The 26,037-nt window shown below is 56.6% G+C and overlaps 4 protein-coding genes across 4 annotated transcripts; 1 reads left to right on the forward strand and 3 right to left on the reverse strand.

Moving 5' to 3' along the window:
• Nucleotides 1-1,084: 1,084 nt before the first annotated feature.
• MIND_01374200 (uncharacterized protein) lies at nucleotides 1,085-2,733 on the forward strand (the record flags this gene model as incomplete). Its single annotated transcript, XM_037370162.1, has 6 exons — nucleotides 1,085-1,763; nucleotides 1,811-1,969; nucleotides 2,018-2,147; nucleotides 2,201-2,345; nucleotides 2,401-2,501; nucleotides 2,547-2,733. The coding sequence occupies 6 exons, from the start codon at nucleotides 1,085-1,087 to the stop codon at nucleotides 2,731-2,733; spliced, it is 1,401 nt and encodes a 466-aa protein (XP_037213163.1).
• Nucleotides 2,734-3,837: 1,104 nt separating this feature from the next.
• MIND_01374300 (uncharacterized protein) lies at nucleotides 3,838-4,439 on the reverse strand (the record flags this gene model as incomplete). The annotated part of the gene is made up of 2 exons (XM_037370163.1): nucleotides 4,157-4,439; nucleotides 3,838-4,100 (listed from the first exon to the last, which is right to left on the reverse strand). The coding sequence occupies exons 1-2, from the start codon at nucleotides 4,425-4,427 to the stop codon at nucleotides 3,838-3,840; spliced, it is 534 nt and encodes a 177-aa protein (XP_037213164.1). The 5' UTR covers nucleotides 4,428-4,439.
• A 10,374-nt stretch (nucleotides 4,440-14,813) lies between these two features.
• MIND_01374400 (uncharacterized protein) lies at nucleotides 14,814-15,243 on the reverse strand (the record flags this gene model as incomplete). Its single annotated transcript, XM_037370164.1, has 3 exons — nucleotides 14,814-14,840; nucleotides 14,881-15,006; nucleotides 15,055-15,243. The coding sequence occupies 3 exons, from the start codon at nucleotides 15,241-15,243 to the stop codon at nucleotides 14,814-14,816; spliced, it is 342 nt and encodes a 113-aa protein (XP_037213165.1).
• A 530-nt stretch (nucleotides 15,244-15,773) lies between these two features.
• Nucleotides 15,774-16,579, reverse strand: MIND_01374500 (uncharacterized protein; the record flags this gene model as incomplete). Its single annotated transcript, XM_037370165.1, has 5 exons — nucleotides 15,774-15,799; nucleotides 15,851-15,917; nucleotides 15,966-15,977; nucleotides 16,029-16,043; nucleotides 16,091-16,579. The coding sequence occupies 5 exons, from the start codon at nucleotides 16,577-16,579 to the stop codon at nucleotides 15,774-15,776; spliced, it is 609 nt and encodes a 202-aa protein (XP_037213166.1).
• Between the last annotated feature and the right edge of the window lie 9,458 nt (nucleotides 16,580-26,037).

A 26,037-nucleotide genomic window follows, 5' to 3' on the forward strand; every position in this document is an offset into this window, starting at 1 on the left:
CGTGAAATCCCCTCTCCATTCGCCATCCGAAAGCTAATCCACGCGCGCATCCACCATTAGTCCCAGCAGCGCCGCCGTAGGTCTTCCAACAGCACATTGTAGTCAAACGCTGGACGCAACGGTGAGCAAAAGCAGAGAAGGAAGCTTCTCGAAAAACGCACCTCACAATTTGCTCACAACCCGCCAGTCAGTTTCCTTCCGCATAGCTTCATCGTCGTGAGGCCAACGGCGGCCGTGCGATAGCGCGCAGGGCGGATGTCAACGGCGGCGGGCATCGTCGATGGTGGTGGTAGAAAAGAGAGAAGGCGAGATCGGCCCGACGCCACGTCACACGTGATAGCGCCGATCTTTACTCTGCACCACGACGAGCCGCCGCCGCCGCCACCTAGTCCTCCCTCCTCGTACGCCCTGTCTCGCTGTGCGGGACAGGACTTCGCTCCTCGAGAAGATAAGCGCACTAATAGCCCCGCGTAAGTGCTCCGAGTCCGCTTAGACACTTTTGTGCTCAAGCCGTTTCTATCTACAGGACACCTTTCGATATATTTGCTGGCGTGCGGGATGAGCGCATAGATTGTCGTAAGAGAGTCGGGAAGGGGGGACACATGCATATGGACCACCAAAGGCGCGTCAAAGGCATTTTTGTCCCTCTCTTAAGTCGCTGACCTTCTTCCTCAGGCTCTTCAGCCCTGTTGACATGCTCTAACATCTCTCAGCCCTTGAATCCGACGACAATCCAGCCGAGCAGGCGGGTCGATGCCGCGGCAGGGCGAGAAGGTGTGTTATTTCAGTCTCTTCACGCCGGTTTCGTGATGCAACTTTTCCAGCCTTCCAGTCCCGACTCCCACTCCGCTGCTCTACGCGTCTCCGAGCACTTCTTGCTGCTGGCCTGCAAGCTGTTGGCACGGCTGTTGCACTGAGTCTGTCGAGCAGTGGCCAAGAGAAACAATGCCCTGCCGGGGGATTCGTTTCATCACACGCCTTCAAAGTTATCCCTCTCAAACGCCGTAGACGATTATAAATACGCAGACATGGGGCATGCACGAGGTGCGTACCCACGGAAACTGGTCTCTTCCCACTCTCATCGATGGCCCTCGTCAAAAAGTGCCCCGATACATGGACGGAGAATGGCGTACAATCCACCTTCGACATCACCTTCTCATCGACCTCTTCGCTCACGGGGACCACAGACGTATGCGGCTGGGGCTGGCGATTCGCCTGGGACTGCTCCGATGGACCAGTCACCGTCTACTTCGACCCGCACCTGATAGCGAATGCCAAGTACGGGCGGGTATCGTGCGCTCTCTCTACCACGGGGCTAAGAACAGAGATATACGATATTGGCACCTTTTCTGTCACGCTACCGCTTCTCCCCACCGAGCTACCTCCATCCACAGCTGGATGGCCCATCGGCAGATGTTCCCGGACCCATGTAAAAGCTCTGAGAAGGAAGTTCGACTCGGAGTCGTCTAGGTCGCGCCCATCTGAAACCCCTCCGGCTGTCTTAACCGTCACCATTTCCTTTGAAGCAGCACACGGCTTTGCTCCTCCCCAACCGCTCACCATCCGAACCCGCCTCCCGTTCTCCGAAGAGCCGCTCCCCGCCCGCATTCGCGCCTGCCTCGCCGACACAATCCACGGCGGAGAACTCATCGACGTCAAATTCTGGCTTTACTCCCGTGTGGCGACTGGATACGTGTATCATCCGCGCCCGCTCTACGGGAACCTCAAGCTTATGCGCGGAACATCGAAGCAGTTTGACCAAGGTAAGTCTGCGTGCTGCTTATATTCGACGCTGACCTGCTGCCGACAGATATCGACGACTTGCTTAGCGGTTTTGCAGAGTCGGGCCAGACGGACATCGCCACGGACAAGCCGCCCCAGGCTGCGTTCGAGGAGTACGACTACATGTCTGACAGCGACATGGATGAAGACGAGGCGATCGACGGGGATATGATTGTCGACGAAGAAGGTGGGTGGATACCCATTACGTCCTCTTCGCATGTCTCACCTCGTTCAGGCCCCGAAACGCCCGAGGCACAGTCCGCGGCAGGTCCCAGCACACAGATAATCCAGGCTGTAAACGACTCAGAAACTATTATTGGTCGTCGCGGCTACCGCATTGTGATCAAAGGCCACGCATATAATACGTGCGTGGCTCATCGCTGCCGTTTTATCTATCAAAACTGACCGCTTCTGAAAGGTGGAAGGCCTTGCTTTCCTACCTCTACACCGGCGACATCCACTTCTGCAAGATCAAGGCGGGTAAAGGTCATTCTCCCCCTGCCAAACGCGACGACGGTGCCCCAGAATGCTCCCCGAAATCCATGTATAAGCTCGCGGAAAAGGCGCGTTTTTGTTTCAACTTGCCCTCGAAGTCGCTGAAGTTTGAGCACTATGCAGCATGGCCTCGAGGACCTCAAAGCCCGCGCGCTCGAGTCGATCCGCTCTCAGATGTCGGCGGACACCATCGTACACGAGGCGTTCTCCAACTTCACGGCTATGTATGTCCAGCGTCCCTGATTGCTTATTCTAACGCGTCCGCGCAGGTTCGAAGAGGTCAAAGCCATGCAGGTCGGCTTCCTGCGCAAAAATCTACGTGACGCGGCGGTCCGTGAGGGCCTGACGGGCATGTTGCTCCATCTGTGTGACGGCCGCGGATCGTCTGCCTCCGCTGCCGTGCTGCAGGACGTTATTTACGGTCCGAACGGTGGGCTCTCCCTCGAATACGCGTAGCGTGGAGCGGGCGAAAGAGATTGGTGACAAGGAATGATGCAAAAGAGCGAGATAGAAAGAGATGAATGAAGTCCAATAGTAACTGGGCAAATGTGTTCAGCGCAAAATGTATACATCGCATAAGTAGACGACTCCCGCTAGCGATTGCCGCGACTATCTGTCCCCGCAGTCGGAAATGACCGCGCCAAATTTGTCGGTGGGTACGTGGGTACGTGGGTGTCGCTGCTGTTATTGCGACAGTGCAACCTTGCCGTCCTGCACTCGGTTCTTGCCAACTTCTTCTAGACGTCGACGTGGAGACTACGGCTTTCGACGCAGCAGAGCATATGCAGTTGCGGCAACAAACGCCGAGCATGACACGGGAGAGAACGAGGTCGGCATTTTTGCTGTTTTGACCAGCGAGATGGCGATGAGTGGCGCAAAGGACTAGAATTGGGCGAGAGGGGGTTATCGTGAAGGGAGGCGGCAGGTCAATAGTCTGCGCGGATCAACGTCTTCGATGCGTCTGTGTTGCGGGAAAGGAGGAAGAGGAATAGTGAGAGCGAATAAGACAGGCGTAAAGGACCCGCTGGAAGGTAAGATTTCTGGGATAGCATGCTAACAGGCGACACACTCTTTTCCAGCTTCGTGTCCCAGCTTCCTTTCTCCCTCCACGCTTTCCTTCCTTCCACATCGCCCCGTTCCAGTTCGCTGCAGTCTCTGCTTCGGATGGGATGGACCGTCAGCGTTAGCAAGTGCGATCCATACAAAGAGACTCCGACAGCGCCAATGAAGCCAACGAAACTTCAAGTTGGGGCCCCGGCGTCCGTGGAGTCGAGCACTTGAAAGGATAGCGGACCAACAGGGAGGCGGCGAGGCGTTCAGGCGACAGAGGGATTGGTATGGACATCGTGAAGCAGCTTGAATGCGCTAGGCTGTAATAAGCGTGAGCAAAAGCGCAGATGCCGGAAACACTCAAGACGCACCTCGGTCTTGCCCATGGAATCCCCTTCTTCAAGTTCACTGCCATCCCGAAGTCTATCTACCGGTCCCTACCTACTCTCCTTCACACGATTGCCGCAGAAGGTCATTCATTCAAGAGCAAACTAGTCCCGCGCGTAGCAGTCAGCGAAAGCGGCTAATAGTGAGGTTGTTGGGAAACGCTCCCGACGCCGAGCCGGTCGCAGGAGACATAGTTGCAAGAGGCATAGCGGGCTTGTGGGAGGCCGCCTCATCCGCGCAGCAACAGCCTGAAACGACAGTGCTTGGTAAGTTCTGCTTGTCGATAGCGTTGAAGAACATGGGTGTCGAGGACAATGGGGGTTGTAGCGAGACGAAGTGGTGGTACGGGAGAGATTCGAAAGGCGTATGAAAGTTCTCGAGCGAATCTGCAGACATATAGAGGTGAGTGAACGCGAGAAGGACAGATAACCCATTGACGCACGGGTCCACCCGCTGCCCCACCTCCCGCAACGGCTCGACACCATCTCCGCATCTCTTCCCCAGCTCTTTCCCTCCTCCGCTCCGCCACCACCGTAACCCATGCTCGTCCCTTGGAAAAGAATCGCGTTATCGAGGCGGGCGAAGACCGACACGTGGCGGCTTTCGCGCGTGACTGCCGGTGTCTTGAGGCTTAAGGATGCCGTCTCGAGCCTCTTTATGTCGATGACAAGGCGGCCGCACAGGTAGGGGGCCCGCGCTTTCCGGCTGGTCATGGTGTGGATGCAAGATCGGCAGGTCACATGCCCTCGGGCCGATCGCCGCTCCTCTCTTTTCGACCACGACATACGCTGTGCTTACTCTTTCGCGCTGGGGCTCCCGGCGGCACTCAGGCTTCGAATGCAGCTCGTCATGGGGACCCATCTATGGTGTGTCTCCCGAGTTTCTATCTGTGCTTCCGCTCAATGTCCCGCCCTAGTAGCGTCGCCCTGCTTTAAAACGACGGACCGCCGCAGTTTCTTAAGAGGAATGGGCATACTGCGACGTGTCGAGGCCCGTGCTCGGCGTGTTCGACGTCTGCAGGCTTCCCGGTGCGTTGGCGAGGCTGACTGCGTGGACCCGACTGCCAACTTTCCTGGGCTAGATGTTCTTAGCGCGCGATGACGCCTGCCTCCAGTGCTTGTAGGCAAAGGATACGAACCGAGATGGGCGGTAGCATAGGGGAAGATTGAGGAAAGATGGACCTGGTTCGCTAGGTGCGCGATAGTGTGCCTGTTTGTCGACTCCGTTTTCTGACTTTTGCCCTGTCAAGTTTCCGACTGTCGCTCGAGTTACTGCGGAACTACAAAGCCCAGGATTTCCTTCTGCGTTGTCTTTGAAGCTGGTTTCGTGTGCTCGTCAGCGACAACAGCGACAAGACAAATGACAGCCAGGCAAGCTGGCGGCGGAACCAGGCCCGGAAGCGGCGCGGGTGGAGGAAAGCCCTTGGAACGGGGCCGCGCTGTGCGTGCGCTTCCTCACTGTCAACAGTAGCCGGCTGATTCACGCATTCCAGGCGTGTCTCGTTTTCCTGAGGCGGAGAACTTGAAAGTTGAAGCAGGTCATCTTCGGTGCCGGTGCGTCTTTGGCCTACTGCGACGAGTATGGAGGGGCTGACTTTGTGGCTTCCGGGTGAAAAGAATGCAGGCGCGGAGGGGATCGCGTTGACCACCACGCCTGAAGTTTCAACACCATTGTCCCTTACCAGACACTCCTTCCGCGACTCTCTCTCGAATCAAAACTCCACGTCTCGGGGCCAGCTCAGGCTCTTCGTCGCCTAATCCTAAATGACTCTGAGGTTGCGCCGCAACACGAGGATGACTTTTGCGAGGAGTCTTTGCGGGCGGGAGGGTGGCGGCGCTGTCCTCTGCCACGACGATGAGGACAGTGTGTTGACGGAGGAGGAGAATGCTGGGCAACATGTGGCGCTCAAGGGCATTGGCTTCGCTGGAGATCTACACCTCCGACTTGCTGACAAGTTGCTGTCGCGAGTGTTACTGTGCGAGTGCGGCTCGCTGTCCTCCACTATCCATTCCTCATACTTCTCCTCACCCTAGTGCTGGTATTCGCTGTCTGGCCCAGAGGAGGGGTGTCATGCTTCTGGGACTGTTCAAGACGACCCAGTGGGAGAGCGTGTTGTGGTGCGCCCGGTCACTGGTGAATATGGACCCGGAAGTTGGAATGTATTGGCTAAGACGATATACTCGTTCTCGTCGAGGAATCGGCGCTTCGCGTACCGTCTGACGCTTGACGTGTGCGTATGGCGGCCCGGGGGGTCGGTAGCCTCACGACTGGAACTGGCGAGGCGCCGTCATCGAGCAGGCCTAGGCGGCGGAGGTCCGACTTGTGCGCGCCTCGGCGGACATGACAACAAGTAGTCGCGTCTAGTGGTTGCACGATGGTCTTTTAGTTTTATGGCAGCATGAGATACGGTTGGTATTTCTAATTAGAAGTGTAGGGAATGCATGGGGAAGAGCCGCAAAGTCACCAATGAGGGGACAGCATTTCAAGTCTCGTAGAAGCAGCAGCCTGACTCCACGAACGACTGGAGTAGCAAGATCTGCTGCTTAAAGAGATATGGGGAGACGAGAAGACGTCGTAGAAAGAGTATATCGGAGCGAGACCTCGCACATGGGCGTGGCCAAACGGCGTGGGCCTGCGCCAACGGGCGTGCACGCCCGTGATGGCGTGGGCGTGGCGTGGGCGGGCGTGGGACCCTCCGCGGAGGCTATGTCCCGTACTATGGCGGCGACCGCGACGCCTCGACGACCGTTATCACCTGTCCGCATCACCGTGGAGGCTTCAATCAAAACACATCAAAATGTGCTGATCGTCGTCAACCACGGTGCCAAGATGTCTTGGCCAAGCTGTCTCGGTGAGCTCAAGGGTGCGTTGGCCCCGCCAAGAGTTACTGGCCGCGGCCGTGGTCGATGCTGCACCCGCGCCCGCCCCTGCGCCAGCCTCCAGGCCGGACAGTGGCCGCCGCAGCTTACTCTCCCGCCCGGGCTATGGCTCGGTCTCTTTCCCGGCGCACCGGCGACACGTTCCCGCTGGTGCTCCTCGTCGTCGTCAGCTGCGCCATTGGCTTTCAAGTTCGACTCTGCGTCGGTCGCGGGTCGGGTCCGGCACGGTCCGGCCGGCGTATGGTCGGTGGCCACCAGCTCGCACGGTTCGTAGATCTCGCCGCCGATGTGATGGGAGGCCGGCGTCGGGCCGTAGTCGGATCATGTCACGTAGAGTCACAGATCATCATTCCATTAGCTAGCTACCACACGCGGCTCGACCCAGCTACCACATTGTGGTGACGAGAGCGGCATCCGAAGCCAAGAAGTATCAGCGGCAGAGCAGAGTAGAGAAGCTGGCAAACAGAAGAGAACGAGACGAAAAAGGAAGATACACGAAGTCATCACCGACACCCAGTTTAGATTGGGCAGCACAAGTCAGAGGACTTAGAATCCGCCGAGAAGAGACTCCAGACGAAGACTCAGAAACCGCGACAACAGCGCCTACCTCTTCAGCATCTCAGCAGTCTAGACAGACAACAATCACGCCACCCACATCACCGGCACCAATACCACAGAACACGAACACCACCATACAAACAACCCAGCAGAATACCATCAGCACGGCCACGATGTCAGAAGCTAATACAGTGCCCGCGTTCTACGGGGACGAAAGGGACGAGAAAAACAACGTCAATTCCGAGGAGTTCATACGGAAGTTCCGAATCCGAAGCAGAGATCTCAAAAGAGACACGGACAGCGAGCGACTAGACGCTGTAGGGGACCACTTTCCCCACACGCACGCCAGCGGCGAAATGGTGGACGGAACGACAGAAGAACAACCCCATTACGAAGTTCGTAGACTTTACAAAGGAATTCTTGGCGCAATTTCCAACGGATGAAGAAGCCGAACCAACCAAGCAGGAGTACCAAGAAAAGCTCGTCGGGCTGAAACTCACACTAAGCGAGTTGGGTGGAACAGTCGAGGTAGCGGGCCAAGACGTAGCAACGCACATCAAATACGCCCAAAAACTGCTGGAATTGGCAAGGAAAGCGGGTGTAGAAAAGACATCAAGCTACATATACCAAGTCCGGGATGCGATACCGGAACCGCTCCGGAAAAACCTGCCACGAGAGCCGAACAATTGGATCGACTTCACGAAAGCGATCAAGGACGTCGACAGAGCGAAGCTGCGAGAAGATGTAAAGGAGGCGAAGGAAAAGCAGCAGAAAGACAAGGATAGAGACGACAAAATAGCAGAACTCCAGAGAAGAGCAACGGCCCCAGCAACCCCAATATCCAAGATGGCGGCGAGACTGGTCACAACAAGCCTAAACACGCCAAGCAAGCCGGCGGGGGACATCTTCGGAGCAAGTGGAGGTGGGAAAGGAAACTTGTTCAACCCGAACCAGAGGGGTGACGCGCTATCGGAGGGGGGTTTACGCAAGCTAAAGGAGATGGTGGCGAAGATGAAGCCGCCCACGGACGATGAAAACGGAAGAAAGTACTACCAAACGTTGATCGAGCTGTGGAACCGGCAATACGGCGGCGAAAGGAGACCGGCCCTAGAAGAAATAGGGTATCCCCTTAGCCCGGGAACAGCAGAGCTCTGCTCAGGCGAGTGCTTCCAATGTGGGCAAGTGACCATCCCATCCCATCGAGCGAACGACGAGAATTGCAAGGCGGAACCGATACCGCGAAACGAGCGAGCCTTCAGAGCGATATGTAGCAGACACTTAGGACGAGTGCGATCGTCCGCCAGTCAAAACATTGCGGGGGTCAATTACTTGGAATATACCATCGAAGAGTTCAACAAAGCGCAAGAAAGGGAGGGTTTTGGCGGAGGGCTGGCTATGTGAAAGGCCAACAGTCAGCCCGGGAAACGCGGCCAAAGAAATGCCTCGGTCCCGTCGCCGTACCAATAACATGTATTCCAGCAAACAAACGAATCAACATTATTGACATGTACGGGACGGCAACGAAAGGGAAAGAAGGATGCGAACCATTTGAGCACGCAGCGCTACTAAGAGGTATACGGGGAGAAGTCAGAGTTAGAATGCTGTTCGACGGTGGAGCGTTAGTGGGGGCATTGGATAAGAGGATATGGGAGAACAACCGCCAACAACTAGGAGCAGGAGCCCCATCGAACACGGTGCTCAGGATGGCGAGCGGCCAGCTGATACCATCGGTGTGTAGGTGGTCGGGAATAGCAATCGTAGAAGGCGTGCGAGCACCCATATCGCTGGAGGTATTCGACAGCGGCGGAGGATGGGAAGTCTTGTTTGGGAAACCATTACAAGCACTATTCGGCGTGGTTCACGACTATCGAAAGGACACGATCGAAATAGAAGTCGAAGGGGCAACGGCGAGGCTGGAGAATCAAGCAGCAACGCGAAGGGTCAAGACGGCAAGGGTAGAGAGAAAAACAGAGCCGAACGAGGAGGAAAACAGGCAAGCAAGCGATAATATATTCAAAGTGGATAATGCACTACAGGTACAGGAAACAGATTCCGAAAGCGAAGAGGAGGAACCAGGAGAAATGGAGGAAATAGAGTGGATGGATTGGGAGGATGGAGAAGAAGGAGAGAGAACCGAAGGGGAAGAGGGAACAGAGGCAGAAATGGCAAGGAATATCGCAAGGGAGGCAATGGAAGCGCTAGGCATGAATGAGGAGGAAGACATAGCGGAAACGCAAGCGGTACACACCGTGGAACTCGACAAGAACAAGAACAACCCCAACCAACTCCAGGCCCCACCAAACGTCTTCACGCGCAAAACAGACCCGTTTAAGCCGGAACGGGTGGAGCGAATATTGAAAGCGGTTGAGATCGGCAAGGATGTAACGGAAGAGGAAAAAAGAGAGGTCGAGAAACTCGTCACAGAGTTTGCAGACATCTTCCGCGCTGGCCGTGAGCGAGGTGGAAGCGGTGGAAGGAGCAGAGTACGCGCCACACATACCAAAGGACCATCAGTTCAGCACAAAGATTCACCAAAAACCCTTATCGCAACCACAGGCGCAATACTTGAGGGAGCAAGTGAAGGTTCTGGAGGAAGCGGGCATAATCAGACCAATACATCCGAGGGACGTCAAGTGCGTCTCACCGATAAAATTGGCACAGAAGGAGCATGACGGAGGGGGCATGACAATGGAGGAACTCCAGCATACACTGAACGACGAATGCATCAAGGCGGGACTACCACCGGTTTACGATCTGCCACCAAGAACGGAGAAAACGGATCAAGAGCCCGAGGGCAAGAAACAGCCTAAATGGCGAATTTGCCAGAACTTCCACGAACTCAACGAACTACTCAAGGTGGTCCCAATGCCGCAGGGTGATATACGTGAGAAGCAGAGGCGATTATCGGGGCATAGGTACGTCTCAGTGTTTGACTTCGCATCAGGATTTTTCGCAGTGCAAATCGCGGAAGATGTACAGCCGTACATTGTGATGTTTGTACCGGGACAAGGCTACTACGCGTACATGCGCATGCCGTTCGGACTGACAGATGCCCCAACAGAATTCGCGCATATGGCGGCAACGAAGTTGTCAGACTTACTTGTCAAAAGGATAATGGAGCTATTCGTCGACGACAGTGGCTCGGCAGCCAACAGTTTCAACGAGATGATGGAAAAACTGAGGCTAATATTCACCAGGATACGCGAGGAGAAGTTGTCGCTATCAGCCGCCAAAACTAAACTGTTTATGACAGAGGCGATATTCGCGCGGGAGCGAGGGTAGGACCGAACGGAGTGTCGCCGGACCCAGCGAAACTTACGGCCATCGTGCGGTGGGAGAAGCCGGAGGATGCGGCCAACTTGAGCGCGTTCTTAGGACTAACTGGGTACTTCAGAGACCTAATCAAAAACTACGCTAAGTTGGAAAAACCGCTACGGGACTTATTGGCTAAAGTGAAGATACCGACAGGTGCCAGGAAACCAGTGTATCAAGCGGCAATGAAAGCCTTCAAACTCGCACCAGTCTGGACGGAACAACACACGAAGGCATTCATTAACCTGAAGGACACGCTATTGCGAGAGCCAGTCTTGCGAGCACCGAACTACGAGACGGTGGACGAACACCCGTTTATAGTCACAACGGATGGGAGTAAGGAGGCATTTGCGGGAATGCTATCACAGAGGATGGCAACAACGCTACCGGGTGGGAAGGAGGTGATAAGGCGACACCCGATAGCATTCGCATCAAAGAGGACCTCGTCATCTGAAGAGAGATATCAGCCACACCTTCTCGAATTCGCAGCGCTAAAATTTTCGCTAGATAAGTTCTCCGACATAATCTGGGGGCAACCAATCAAATTAGAAACGGATTGCCAGGCGTTGCGCGACATAATGGTCAACGAAAAGCTTAACGTCACTCACACGCGCTGGAGGGACGGCATCATGGGGTACAACATCGTTGGGGCGGAACACATCAAAGGGAAGAACAACGTCGTAGCCCGACGCGCTGTCAAGGGCGGACGAAGGAAAACCAAAAGGGAATGAGGACGGAAGCGAATGGACAGTGTCCCCGGACTGGGAAACGCGCTCCGGGATCATAAACGATGTCTTCACGGTGAGTGCTACAGATGGGAACTACCTGATAATGCCAGTACCAGAAGGGACGGCGGCGTTAAGGGAGCGATTCCGGAAGGAACCGGTATACCTGGAGGTAATCGACGCCATAATGGAGTTGGATCTCGGGACGAGCGAACGGGAGCGCAAGCGAGCAAGGCACCGCGCGTCGCAGTACTTCGTAGAGGAAGGAAAGCTTTGGAGGTTGGGTGGAGCAACGGGAGGCAGAGCAAGGCCAAAGCGGGAATGCATTACTAGGGAAGAGGCCAAGAGGGAGGCAGCGATGGCGCACGCAAAAGGGGGCCACTTCCATCGCGACCACATCAAAATCGTGCTCATGGATAAATTTCACAGCCCGAAGTTGGACGAATCGATTGTAGCCGCAATACGGGAATGTCCCGAATGCAAGAACTTTGGTCCAACCGCAATACACGCGCTGCTGAAGCCAATAGTCCGGCGGCACCCATTCGAACTCATTGCCGCGGATTACATGACACTCCCACTCAGCGCGGACGGATTCAAGACGACGGGCTTGTATATAGACGTGGCCTCTCAGCACGTATGGGGAGAGATCTACAAGGGGGCAGGAACAGGCGGAAACACGGTGGAAGTACTCGATAACCTGTTCAGGGACTACATGCCGGGCGGAGGCGTTGATGGTCGATAACGGGTCGCACTTCCGTTAACAAGGCAGTCAAGGCAACGTGCGATAAATGGGGGACACGATTCATACCAGTACCGAAGTACTCGCCTTGGGTCAACGGGTTAGTAGAGGGCACCAACAAACTACTTATCTTCGTGTTGGCCAGGCTATGCGCGCCGAAGTTGGGAGAGGACGGATGGAGGAACACAAGGGCAGAGGATCTGCCGGCGACATGGCCAAAGCATTTCAGGCAAGCGTTGCACATACTAAACCAAAGAATACTGCCGTCGATTAGATTCACCCCCAAGGAAATCCTGTTCGCGAGAGCGGTCAACACGGTCCCAACCCCCGAACTAGTGGCAACAACAAGGACCACGGAAGCGGAGATACACACCCACATGCAATACGCGGACCAGCAACGGCTGGATGCCTACGATAACAGGTTACAGCACGTGAATAAGCGCAAAGCGCTGTTCGACAAAGCAGTGATGAGGTCTAGAGCGGGAGAGGTAAATTTTGAGCCGGGTGACCTTGTGCAGGTGTACGACACAGCAAGAATGAAGACGCTGAGCGCGGACCGCAAGATCCAGGGACCGTGGAGCGACCCACACAGAATCAAAACACGAAGGGTCAATTCTTACGAGTTGGAGACGCTGGACGGCGTGGCGGCATCGGGACACTACAGCGCGAGAAGACTGCGGAGATTCACACCAAGGGAGGGAACGGAGCTGAAGACAGAACAACGCGAGTTCATGAAGAAACTAAGGAAGGAACAAGCGACACTAGGCTACAAACGAAACGAACAGGGTGGCGAAGGATAGAGAAGGCGAGATGGCCGAGCGTAAAAGGGTGGCGGACATAGAGGCCGAACTGAAACGCATAGAGGGAGCTCAGGCGTCGAGGACGCCGCCATTTTAAAAGGGGGCACCTGTGATGGGAGGCCGGCGTCGGGCCGTAGTCGGATCATGTCACGTAGAGTCACAGATCATCATTCCATTAGCTAGCTACCACACGCGGCTCGACCCAGCTACCACACCGACTGACGATGGTGTGGTGTGAAGCCTTTCAGCTCCTTTAAAACTCTGTAACAACTCGGTATATAGAAGCCCACGCCCGTTTGTCCGGTGTGCCAAGCGGGACAAACGGGCGTGCCAAGCCGACCAATGGGCGTGGCACGCCTGATGGACGGGCGTGGGCTTTGATCGTCAGCCAAACAAATCCCACGCCCACGCCCATCCACGCCCGTTGGCGCAGGCCCACGCCCATCGGGCACGCCCGAAAGTGACCTCTCTATAGGAGCAAACAATATTAGGGATAGTGGTACAGTACATCCGATTGGGTCCAAGCGAGGGGTATGGATTTCGGGAGCCTCCCAGGCTGTAGCAGGCCCGGGAGCATTTGCAGAAGCGTTTTTGTGGATGGCTCATGTCATTATCTCCCACCAGCTTGGCCGGGCTGGGAAAAGTGGTGTACGCGTGTCGATTCGGAAACAAGGGGATTCGCCGGGGCCCACCCAGTCATCGGGGGAAGGAATAGTAGATTATGTCGGGGGTGTCGGGATTAATGGCGGGATGACGGGTGCTTGGCAGCGCGTACTGGGTCAATCCAAAAAAACTACCGCCAGTTGGAGGCGGTGCACTTGCGCGTGCGGAGCTGGGTCAGCTCGTGCTATGATGCATCGTGAGCAGAGATATATAAGTTATGTGTGATGGCGCAAGAAACTAACTGTGGAGTCGGTGACTGAGACGCAGAGCCCCGACAGCTTTTCCTCGATGGCCGTCGAGGTCTGGCCAGCACTTGCCAAGGAAACTGCGTGGGACATCTGTAGCCCAGTCTGAAGTCGTTTATGAATGCCTGTTTCGGCTGTTAATGGTGGAGACTGACCATAAAGGCCCATGAAGCCGCCTCCATGTCTCGATCAAGGTCGCGGAGAGACGCCTGATTCTTGCGCAGGTGAATCAAGCTTCGAACGCGGCCTTGATCAGCGATGCGCTCGAGGCAGCGATGCAAGCGTTGGAGAACACTACAAATGAGACTTCGCACATGGGCGTGGCCAAACGGCGTGGGCCTGCGCCAACGGGCGTGCACGCCCGTGATGGCGTGGGCGTGGCGTGGGCGGGCGTGGGACACTTTCGGCGCCTTACTGGCACCGAGTGAGCTATTGCCATGGCTCAAATGCCTATTTAATAGGTTTCCATGGTCCGAATGCACGCTTCGACTGGGATTTACATCCATCAACCATGTTTGATCGTCGCCTTCCACAATGCCAAGACGTCTTGGCAAGCCATTCAACGCCTCTCCGCCACCTCCACGGCTTGTGCCAGCCTTGCATGAGTTACGGCGAGCATGGAACACCCACCATTTCTAGGGGCCCCGGTCAACCTTCCCATATCGGCGAGTCCGACGGCGACGGCCCGGAGCGTTAACCCGGGACCAGTCACGCCATGATCCGACGTTGAGCGCACGAACCGCAGAGCGCGAGCGCGGCCGTGGCTCACTCACTCGAGTTGGTCGTGCACTGCCGTCGTCCTCGGTGGACACCACTTGTTTGTACGTTAGTCTCGGCGCGCCGACCGGAGTGAAGGTGCTTCGCGGACCGGCCGGTGACCGGCAGTGTGGACGCGGCCTAAGTCAGCGTGAGTAGTGAGGATGGTCCGGGGATTCGGGGGACTCCAAAGGTCTAGGAATAAGGCATAAGAGTTGGGGACTTGGGGTTATATGCAAGCCCACGCCCGTTTGTCGGGCGTGCCAAGACGACAAACGGGCGTGCCAAGACGACCAATGGGCGTGGCACGCCTGATGGGCGGGCGTGGGCTTTGATCGTCAGCCAAATCCCACGCCCACGCCCATCCACGCCCGTTGGCGCAGGCCCACGCCCATCGGGCACGCCCGAAAGTGAGCTCTCCACTACAAATAAGTCGTTGTTAGGATCAACTAAAAAAAGTAAGCGTGATACTGACTCCTCGAAGCGCACGATATGTGCGATAACGGAATCCGAAAGCGGCGGCGGGCTCGGTCCGATGGAGCGATACATGGCATCGACCATCTCAGCGGCTTTGAACGCCAGCGCACGCGCCTGCAATCTACTTTCATTGGCGCGCTGGCTGAGTTGAGTGGTATGATGAGGCGAGTATACTTCTTTACTCACATCACTCAAATTCCACAGGCCAACAACGATTGCGAGGGAGCACTTGAGTGGTGGACAGCCCTCGACAGCGTCCTTCATTACCTCTAGAGAGGTATGAAAGTTGTCGATAGTTGCTGCCAGCGGGGATGACAGTTCGTCTAAAGAACGCGCCGACGCGCCAGCTGGCAGTCGACGGCGCCAGACCCTCATTGCGTTAGAGGAAGTCAGAGGAAAGGATGCCTCTACTTATACCGCTACTCCATCCATGAGGCGGTGGGCAGAGATCTGGTACAGGCTCCCATTCGTGGGTTGAGGCGCGATGTAGATGGCGTCCCGCTGCAAACAGCGTCAATCTCCGTCTCTGCACATTCGGGTTCAGCATCACCATCAAGAACTTGATCAAGAACTTGCCGACAAGTGCCACTGGCACGGTCGTGTGGGTACCCGCACTCAACGCGGCAATGAAGGCTGGGCATCGTCAGTCCGCTCAGAAGATAGCACGCAGAAAATAACGGAACGACATACCCTTCGCCGCTTCGTTCGTTGAACGGCAGATTGACAAACTCGGTCGATAGCTTGCGCCGTTTCGTGGCAATCCATAATACATAACCCGAAAATAGCTGACTTACAACAAGGAAGCGGATGGGGGAACCATGGACATTGGACAAGACTGTTGAGAGCAGCTTCTGCTGTTTTTGCATACAGATCGTCCTTGGGAAGCACTTGGATCCCACAGACCGTCAATACCATGATAGCTTTTGCCATCCTGGAAAATTGTTGGTGAGAATCATGATAGCAACCTTTGAAAACGACTCACTGGCGGATGTGCTCCAGGGGTTCACCTGGATCGCCGAGAAGATGGCGCAGGAGCCTGGCATGACACGCTGCGCCACGTGTAAGCTTTTCATTTAAGCCACGGAGTGCGGCCATACCGAGTTTCTCTCCTGCATCAACAATGAGCGGATGAGATAGGAGTTAGCAGCTATATCACACACTGTACTCGATGAATGCTAGGCAACTGTTAGCCGGTGGCCACAGACGGAAACATATCGCGCACCGAATGGATGAGTCGATGCCTCGAACCTATCGGAGTGGTCGATCGTTTCTCAAGAAGATCGATGTTGTCTTCGAGGGAAGAAAGAACGAAGACAGACATCCCAGTAACGTTCAAGTTGAGGTGGATGATATCGGCGCCTGCGGCGCGTTTGATATGAGAATAAGTTGTCTCCTCGGTAACATGCTCTCTGCGTTCCCGACTGAGCCGCCCAAACGCTTCCCATTCGAAGCTGGACGGCATATTGCCTAGGAGGAATGGTTTATGTGGCGCCAGATGCAAAGGAAGGAAGCCCCGCCTTCTCTGGCGGAGTAGCACACAGTAGTAGGCATTGGGCTGATCCCAGCCCTGGGCACGGGCACGGGCAAGGGTGCGGGTCCTGACATGGTTCGAGCCCACGAACGCGCACTCTGGCGGGAAGCGGTCATTCGTCACGGTCGGAAGAACGACCGAGTCGGAGGGAGGGCATACCGCCACAAATCGCGAGCGCATCAACGAGCGGTGTGGCGTGAGGGAAAGAAACTGTCGTTTGGGAGGAGGGAGATCGTGGCAAGAGAGGAGGAAGAGTATTTGACATTGGAGATGTAGTTCCTGTGGCCAATAAGACGTGCGTTATGCGCTTCATTGTACACAAGGGGAACATGTATGAGGACATGCGTGGCGCAAGCGACTACGCTTCGCAAGCTCTCGTCGGACGGCAGGTCGCGTATCGTTTGAGAGACCAGAGGGTCGATGAACATCGCCTTTTCGCAAGTCTTGTCAGGTTTTCGAACGAGTCTGCACCGAGAGAAAAGGTCAGTGAACGCGACAAGTGCCAGTGGAGATGGTCGTTGACGCACCATTTACCAGCTATTGCACATCGCGCCCCAGCTCAACGTGCCCTCTCTTCCGTGCCCTCTCTTCCCCTCCGTCACCCAGTATCACATTTGGTCCGCCAGCACCGACTTCCAACCTTGTCCTGTAAAACGTCGCGCCTGAGCAGCAGCGGCAGACCAGATGAATGGACACACGTGGCGACGTTCGCGCGTCCCAGCCAGAGACATGGGGCGTCAAGACGCCGTCGCAGGTGTCCCTATGTCGATTACAAGGCGGTCGAGCGAGCAGGGAGGAGCGATCTTGCGGCTCATCGTGGTGCGGAGTCAAGATCGGCGTGGTCACATGTCCTCGGGCCGATCACCGCTTCTCTTTTCTTCACCACGACGACCAGCATGCGACATACCTTTCTGTCACGCTGTGGCTTTACCGGCGCCGTTAGTGATAAGTTGCTTTGCTGCGTGAGGGCAGCAGAGCCACGCGACTCCGAGGCAAGGCTCATTACCGCGCACCCCCCTCCGCTAGCTATTCACCACTCTCGTCTTCTCCCGCCCCCCGCTGGAAGACATGCCCCGTTTGACTCCATGCCCCGTATGTTCCGGCTTGCTGCCTGCTCAGGCGTTGCTGACGCATTTTCGCAGCCCATTCTTGAAGACGGCTTGCCGCAAATGACAACTTGAAGAGTCGGAGGATATGGCTAGAGTCACAGAACCGGGAAGAAACTGTGTACAAGATGAAAAGCGGGGGAAAAGCGGTGTGTTACAGTACGCAAACCCTCGCCGACACAGTCTTACCTTCCAAACAGACATTACCTGCAAATGGCAACGGCGCCTTTTTTCATTCCCTCTGCAGCCGGCACTGGCGTCCTTCTTGCCTCTCGGACGCGCTCGCCTACGCCGTCCGTATCCGCGGGCTCACCGCCCGGCCTTTCGATTAGGTCGTCGCAAAGCAGCCTCCAGCCGACTCCTTTATGCCCCGCTCTGCTCTCCACCACCCACATCTCCCTTGAAGGTCACCACCAGCGACTACCACATGCCGGCGACACTCCCTCCCTCGCCTCCATCCCCATCCCCACCTCCCTCCATTCCCATCTCCCTTACCCGCACACGCCATCCTAACCGCCTTCTTGCCTCCTTCCCCAAATCGGCCAGGTCACGTGCCACGCCGGGCGTCCGGCCGGCGCCGACAGTCCTCCTCCATCCTCGACGAGCGCGACAGGTATCGCTCTGCCCAGCACATATCTTGTCCCAATCCGCGTCAACTTCTTTCCGCTTATATCTATAAGGCTTGGCCATCCGGGACAGTGGGCGGGAAGCCCGTCGTTGGCAGACATACTTCGGCGCGGCGCGGACGTTAGAAGACGGAGGGTGGCGTGCGCGCGTGCGGTGCAACCCTAGCGTATCGCGCAGGAAATTCAGGAGATTGAGGGTGTCCTGGTGGGTATTGGAAGAAGCTGCTGCAGCGAGGCGGCGGCGAGGCTTGCATGGTCGTCGTCGCCGGTCTTGTCCTTTCTACGACAGAGTCAAACGCCTGCACTCATTACTCTCCCTGACGACCGGTAGTACATGCCTGTGCTCTTTACGCACTTACTCTTCCTACTACTGCTTACCGAACTTTTGCTTTAGATCGCGTTCCGGATGCCTAAATATGTACGACACTTTATCTTTCCGAATCAAGAACAATTGAAATGGTTACAATCGACATATCGACAGCGCTTCAGCCTGCATATTCCTTCGCCTCGCCGACAGTACCTCGTCAGCATTTTGTAATCTCTGAGCCTCACAAGCAACATACTTTCCACCATGGCGCGTTCCCTCGTGCCCCCCGGGCTCGCGCAAGACAAATTTCGCCGCCCATCGACCTCTATTTTTGTCTTGATCATAAACTCATCAACGCGTTCTGCCCAAGCCTGTCAGGCGCTCAAGCGCCGGAACAGGCTGTGCGCCGCTGTGGGAAGCACTAACTTGGCTCTTTCTCCCACCACCGCGACTGAGATCTTATGTCTGTCGGAGGCAGCAACCGAGCTCACGGAGCATTGCAAGACACCGAGCGAGCTATTGCTGTTGCGTTCCCCAAATCTAAAGAGCCCGGCGCCGCAAGTTCCAGCAGCACCCTAACCGAAGACCAGTCCATGATTGGTTCGGTGGACCTCAGCAGCGCACGATACTTCATCTTCGGGACATGGACTACGGTCAGTCTCTACTGACTCTCCACCCTGTACCGGCACTGAGATACACCGTAGGAACACCTCCAAGCGAGCCGCCTCATCGGTAAATGGCGCTTCCCGGATGGCCCCGACTCCGCCGGCGGGATGCTGTACGTCTCGCCGGCGGACGCCCGGCACGGCGCCCGGCTGCAAAATCGGCTTGCACATGCGCTCGACGTCGGGAACGAGGTGTTGGCTATATTCCTGGACCGACAGTCACGAGAGCTCTACGGGTGTGCCAGGTGCGGTGGCTGCTTTTCCTCCCACGGCACCGACGAGGAAATGACGCTTGGATCTGACGCAAATCGGGCAGGATCACAGGTATCCATCCACACTTCTCTGTGGCTAGCGGGACTGTAACGGAGGCATGCAGCCATGGCCCAGGGCTCACCAGGGCGGCAACACAGATAGAAAAAGCATCCGCCGGCGGGCCTTCTCATGCGCCGGAGCTGCGCTGCTACACTGAACCATTTGATTCGGAGCAAAAGGCAAAGACACGGTGCGCACTTACAAGCCGTACGACATTCATGTCAATATCTGAGCACACACAGAGAGTTGATGAGCTTCGAGCCTCGGATAGTGCCGCGCTCCGCAAGCCCCACCGACCGCGTCGAAGAGCCCGCATGGTCGCCAATGACCATCATTCTGGACTTGGCGTGGATCACGACGCGGACTATGCCCGTGCGCAAAGTGCAGCAACTACACAGCCTGAGGTTCTGGGAGCACGACTCGGACCCGGGCCTGCACCTCCGGAAAGCGTACGACGGGCAACAGCTCCCGCCCGCTATTGGCGCGGCAGTGCTGGATGCATGGAGTCGCTATCGCGCCGCTGGGGAGCCAGACGAGGTGGAGGCTGTCGGCGTGCAAATGCCTTGGAGCGAGGCTAATGGTCTCAACACCAGTCCATGGGTTCTCCAGGCCTCGAACCTCCCGGGGGACGCAACACTGGATTTGATGCAGCGCCTTTTCATGTCCGAGCCCGGGCCGGGGGTGCGCTCCCTGACACTCCTGCCCACGGTGCCGCATTCCGCCCTGGTCTACTACAACTCCGAGGCGGAGATGCAAGCCGCCGCACGATATAATGGCGCTCGTTTGCGCCCAGAAGATGCGCAGTTGCAGAGGGGAATATTGGATGGAATAACAGTTCTTGTGGGCCGCATACTAGGATGTACATGGCGTAAATGAACAGGATGGCCTGGCAGAAACCCGGGACGAGGATCTCGCAAAATGCCAGCGGCGAGAGAGTGCCGCCAAGACAAGCCCGGAGCCGCTACCACCAGTGGCCTTCCCAACCTGTCAGTTCGTCGATACGAGACATTGTTGTCACAGAACACTATAACCTGAAGAAATGCCGACAGAAAAGAGTAGAGTAAGTAATACGATTCCGTGGGAGAAGGACCAGAAGACGCACCGCATCCACCGAAAGGTGCCGTTTCTTATTCTTCCCTTCCCCACCACCTTGCAAATAATGTTGTCGGCCTCGGGCACCAGCTGACGGCAGTAACAACGAGCAATCGTTTCTCGAGCGCCACTAGCTGAAGCATGAGCTGAGAGGCAAGCAGCGTAATGTATTCCCCCGCCGTCCGCCCGCAGGCCCTCCGGCGGTCCCGGGCCTCCGCCCGCCGCCCATGGTTGCCGCGCCAAGAACGCACACAATGAAATACACCGGCCATGAGAGTTCGGTAAGAAGACGTCATTGTTATCTTCCAGCATGAGGTGCGATGGCTTTCAGCACCCCGCGCCGCGTCCGGAGAGAATCATGCCGGCCCTTCGGCCGGCGCGGGCACGTGACTCGCAAATTCGGGACGGAGCCCGGGCAGACGACTTCAGCCGTGTATTTGAAGGGCTGCTGACGCAGACGGCGCTGAGGAAGTGGTGTAGAAATGAGGAGATGGAGGTGCTGAGCGAGCGATATCGGATTTGGGTGCTGACTCCGGCAAGTGCCAAGGAGAGAATATACATTCTCGAGTCGGTATACGAATTCGATGTCGGTCGGAGACCGGGAAACGGGGCCGGTGTGGAGCGTCCAAAGTAGATGGCTATGTCCTTGGGCTACAGAGGCTTTGGCAGTTTCCCGGCGGATGAGGAGCAGCAGCAAGTTGGCAGCAAGCTCCGCGACTGGTTCAAATACCCCTCCTCATATGAACGAGTGGGCGGGCATATGCGAGCCGCATTCGCATGGCGGCCCTACGATGGTAGTGGCGGTCACCAGCGTGGAGGAGATGGAAGGGCTGCCGATGCCGTCTGGCGGCGAGAGCTAGCAGCAGCAAAGTGAGAAGGAGTATAAGGGCGGGTAGGTACCGCGACACACCGTTATCCCGCTGTACTCTCACGTATTCCACCCCCACTGCGGGAATAAGGCCCCCCCGTTTATTACAAGCCACCATCTTGAAGACTGAGCGAGTGAGGTGTCAACGCCGTTAGTGAGAGGCAGGCGGGACTGACCAGGCTAGCCGGCAACTATGGTCTAGTCGTCCAGCGTGACGCTGCCAACGAATAGGGCGGCAAGAGGAGGGAGAGCCGCGTTCGTCAGCGGATGGTGGCTGTCGACCATGCGAGTAAGCACGACAACCGAATTGAAAAGTCAAGACCGATGACGCACTCTTATCCGAGCCCGCAGTCCCCATTCTGAGTGCTCCGCCTTCCGCACGATCCATTCTGACACTTTCTTCCCTCCCAACTCTGCGCCGCAAGCATACTCGTGCTGAGCGGGACAATCAGCAAAGCGGCGACACGAAGCGCGCCCAAAAGACGCACTTTGGGCCCGACAAGACATTCTTCGCAGCTTCAAGACGACACGTGCGCGTCCAGTGCCCAAGCGGGTAAGACGGGGGAGTCGATATCGTCGTGGTCGTGGTGGAAAAGAGAGAAGGAAGATCGGCCCGGCGAGCATGTGACCCGCCGACACCGATCTTGGCTCCGCACCACCACCAGCGCTCCTTCCTCGCGCAAGCGCAGCGGCTACTCCTGCGCTTCACCGCCTCGTCGACCATGCGGATGCACTCAACACAACGCCCGACTCCTCCAGCCTGCGATGGCCGCCCGCGAAAGGCGGCTTACCTTTGCCGTCTGTCTTCGTCTCAGAGGACGACCGTGAACGTGTTCTGGCGAGCCAGAAACGGTACTAGATGGCTAGAAGGGTGTGTAGGAACGCGCTGAGACGGCACGGAAGGTGGGGGCCGTGGGGTTGGGCACCGGTGCGTGTCTTCGTTTTCCTCTTCAAGTTTTTTCTCACTATCACCACGAATACAGAGTGTGTCGAGGGCTGGCTGGTCTCCGCTCCTACCCATCCTCAAGTCCACCAACGCGGCCATCCGCGCCGCCAGAAACCGCGTAATCGTCGTTGTGTCGGTTCTCCAGCTGGAGGAGACAGGCACAAAGTGCGTGATTTGGCTTGTCTTTCGTATCAGTGCTCACTCTCTGTCCACAGTTCGCCGACTATCACCCTTCTCCCGACCGCGCTTTGCTCGTCAAGTGGCTCGCGGCGTCTCACGCTGTTGGCCGGATGACCCTCTATAACGCAGGCTGGGTGGAGATGACGAGGAGCTAGTGGGGTAGCCACAAACAAAGGGAGACCCAAAAGTGTGTCATCCGGCTTCCTTTCGTGTTTGCGCTGACCCATATTGTAGCGCTTCCCGCCCGACATATCCCCTTCGTTCTGCCGACGCGCTCATTCCTCGTCTCTCTCAACCAATATGCACAACGAGGATCCATTCCAGGAGGAAAACGGAACGGCCTTGGGGGAAACGCGAGCTTTTAGTGAACGTAGTGCGTCCTCGTTACTCTCCTCTTCACCGTCACGTTGACGCTGCTTAGCACACTCCCAGTCAGTGTCACTCCCATCCGACACCCTTATTCGTTCTCAAACGGACCCCAGAGCCCTCGAAAACGATAACAATCTACCGCGCACACAGCTGCGCACCCCCACTACCCCCGTTCCTCCCTATCCACGGACCTCCACGTCGTTAGGATTCCTCACTATATCACGTGCGCGACCTCCATGTCGTTAGGATTCCTCAATGACCAAAGCAATGCCCAAACAAGCATGCCGCTCAGCAAGCATTGCTTCCTCCCTCGCTCTACCCCCTGCCTCCACCTCCGTCACATTGCCCGCGCTATTCACCACGCCCACGATCTCCGCCCCAAAAGCCAAGGTCACGTGCCGCTCGGCCGGCGAGGGTATTCGATGCTATCTTCAACGCCGTGCCATCTATCGCTTGGGCTAGCGCAGCCCCTGCTGGATAACGATAGTCTCTTGCGAACCCATCCAGACCGCCGCCGGATCTGAGGCGGAGGGCCGTCCTTGTCCCCTTTTCCTTCGACCTCATCAGTGCGGCGAGGGAGATGGTTTGTGGGAGGAGGCGCGGTGTTCGTGTGGGCGGTGTATTAATACGAGCATGGGCTATCTCTCGGGACAGTCTTCGAAGCCTATGCCTGCGGTACATCTCTCCTTGTCTACGAAACCAATGTGGGTGAGTCTGGGCCTTTGCGGGTCATAACTGACTTTCTTCAATTCTTTCGACAGGATTTACGATATCCCTCCTCCTAGCTCGCCTCAGGCCTTCCTCCGATTATGATAAGTTAGTCGCTCCTCAGCCTTTCGTTACGGTTACTCTGACCACACTTCAAATTGTATACAGACTTAAACGGGTGCCAGTGTTGGCCGTGATTCATCGGCGGGTTCTGGATATAGCGAGCGTGTTTTGTGTCGGAAGTATGGCCCAGTATTCGAGTCAAACTATTGATTTTCAATTAATCTACCAACTTAAAACGCAAGGATTGCCGTGTAACAGGCTCGAGAAGCTGCAAGCATATTATTCGTCACCCTCTGCCAGCAGTTTTCGGGACTCCCATATTTTCCGCGTTGGAAGACCATTCGGCATCCGAACCTCGACACCGAACGTCTTCTGCAGGTGCTGCAAGTCCTGCATGTCCTGGTCCGAAATGCCATACGGCGCGAACTCGACCCCAAGGCGCGCGAGCGTCAACTTCCCCCCTACACCATCGGAGCGCATATTCGCCGCGCGCATTGCAATTCCGTCCAGAAACGGCCGAATGTTGACTGGGGCCGGCGCAGAGGCGGGTACAACGAGGGTCAGCGACTCGAGGTTGGAGAGGATGCCCAGCTCGGCCAGGGTCGCGGCGCACCTCCGCCCCTCGTCGCTGCTCATGGAGAACGCCGTCACCGACAGACGTTCGACTGCATGCACGACATGTGAGTTGACAAGGGTAAAGAAAGCCTTGAAGCTGCCTGTTTCGACCAGCGAGAGGGAGGTGACGCGCGCAGCGGAGCGCTGGATGAAGGGGTCGATCGAGAGCCTGACGCTGTAATCATCGAGGTTCGACAGGTGGAGTGCGGTGAGGGCGGGCAAGAGAAGGTGGTCGAGGATGGGCGAGCTGCCGCCTGCTTCAGCCACCAGCGACAAGGTCGTCAGGTTGGGCATCAGGACTATGGCGAGTTTTGGTCCCGCCAGGCCTTCTCCATGGATTCTAGGGAGCGACAGCTCCTCTAACGCCGTCATCCTGCCAATGAGCTGGAGCACTGGACCAAGTTCAGCTGTACACCGGAGTACGAGCTTCCGCAACTGATGTGCAGGGAATGAAAGTGCCATGAAGCTCAAGCGAGGAATGCCGATGCATAGCTCTCTGAGAAGTGGCGCATGTATCGTCATGAAGCTTGGGAGTTCATCTGGAAACATGGAGCCCCAGACATTGAAGGACAAGCTGGTCAGACGTGGGAAGTCGATTTGTGAAACGTCTGGCTTGGTCGTCCAGGTTGACGGCCATTTCCCGCAGGACAAGGAGGCTTCCGTCCACTGAGAAGCAGAGTCGAACAGGCACTCCGGGAGCCTGAGATCGCGTGCGATGTTGTCTTCCGGAGTCGAAAACACGATGGGTAGTTTTTGTGCACGTCGCAAGAAGAGCTCGGAGAGACGATTGCGCTTGTCGCCATTGATGGAGTAGGAAATACGTCTCCACAGACGCGGGTCCGCGATGGCAGTGTGTCGCCATTGTTGACAAACGGCGGTAATTCGCACCAGCGTGCGATTAACAGCGAGGGCAGGCGAGGAGGACACCGCGGCTGCAAAGATATGGCATAGCACTTCGACGGGAAGAGTGTTTACTGGATAAGCGACGGTGGATAGGCGGTCTTGGATCACCTGGCGACGATCTTCCAGCTGTCGCAGTTGTGTTTTGAGGCGCTCGATGTCGTTCTCTACGCGTTCTGCCTCTTCTCTGAGATGAGAGATGGAAGCAGCATCGAGAGGAGAGTGGTGGCGACTCAGACGAGGACCACGGAGCAGCGCGAGAGCCTGAGCGACTTCCTGGTCGTAGTCATCCGACATAGAGAGGACTCCTAAGGAGGGTGATGCATTGAAGAAATTCGTTAATGGATAAACACATGCTAGGACATGACTTACGATCGAGAATCAAGGACCCTATTCCAGAACTGTTCGCGATGGATGCGATATAGTAGTAGCAACAGACTTGCGCTCCTAATGGTGGTGGTTATTGTCCAAGTGCCGTGATCTTCACGTCACGCCGCTGTGACGTGGCGTCGGGCCGATCTCCGCTTCTCTCCTTTCTACCACGACCAGCAACGAGGCCCACCCTGTGCGCCATAGCCCAGCCGCCGGCCGCGGTGCTGACGCGAAAGTAGATGAAGAAGGAAGCTGGCTGGCCCAGGCCCAGGCCCAGGTACCGAGGGAAGGTTCCCTCTCTTCTCGCGCTGACTGTCCCGTCCAGCATTTGGCTCTCGTGTGCTCTTCAGCAGTCGACTACGGCTCTGGTTGGATGGGTGGTGGATGGGCGCGGGGATGGGACTTCTGAGGGGGAATGAGGTCATGTTTGGGGGAAGGACGAAGGTGCGTGAATCAGGTTTTCTTCCGCTTCTCGCTGAGCTTACTCGTATGCTTGTCGGTGCAGCTGC

This window comes from Mycena indigotica (assembly GCF_014461135.1).
Source record: "Mycena indigotica strain 171206Taipei chromosome Unknown Mind.scaff0017, whole genome shotgun sequence".
Classification (NCBI taxonomy): Eukaryota; Fungi; Basidiomycota; class Agaricomycetes; order Agaricales; family Mycenaceae; genus Mycena; species Mycena indigotica.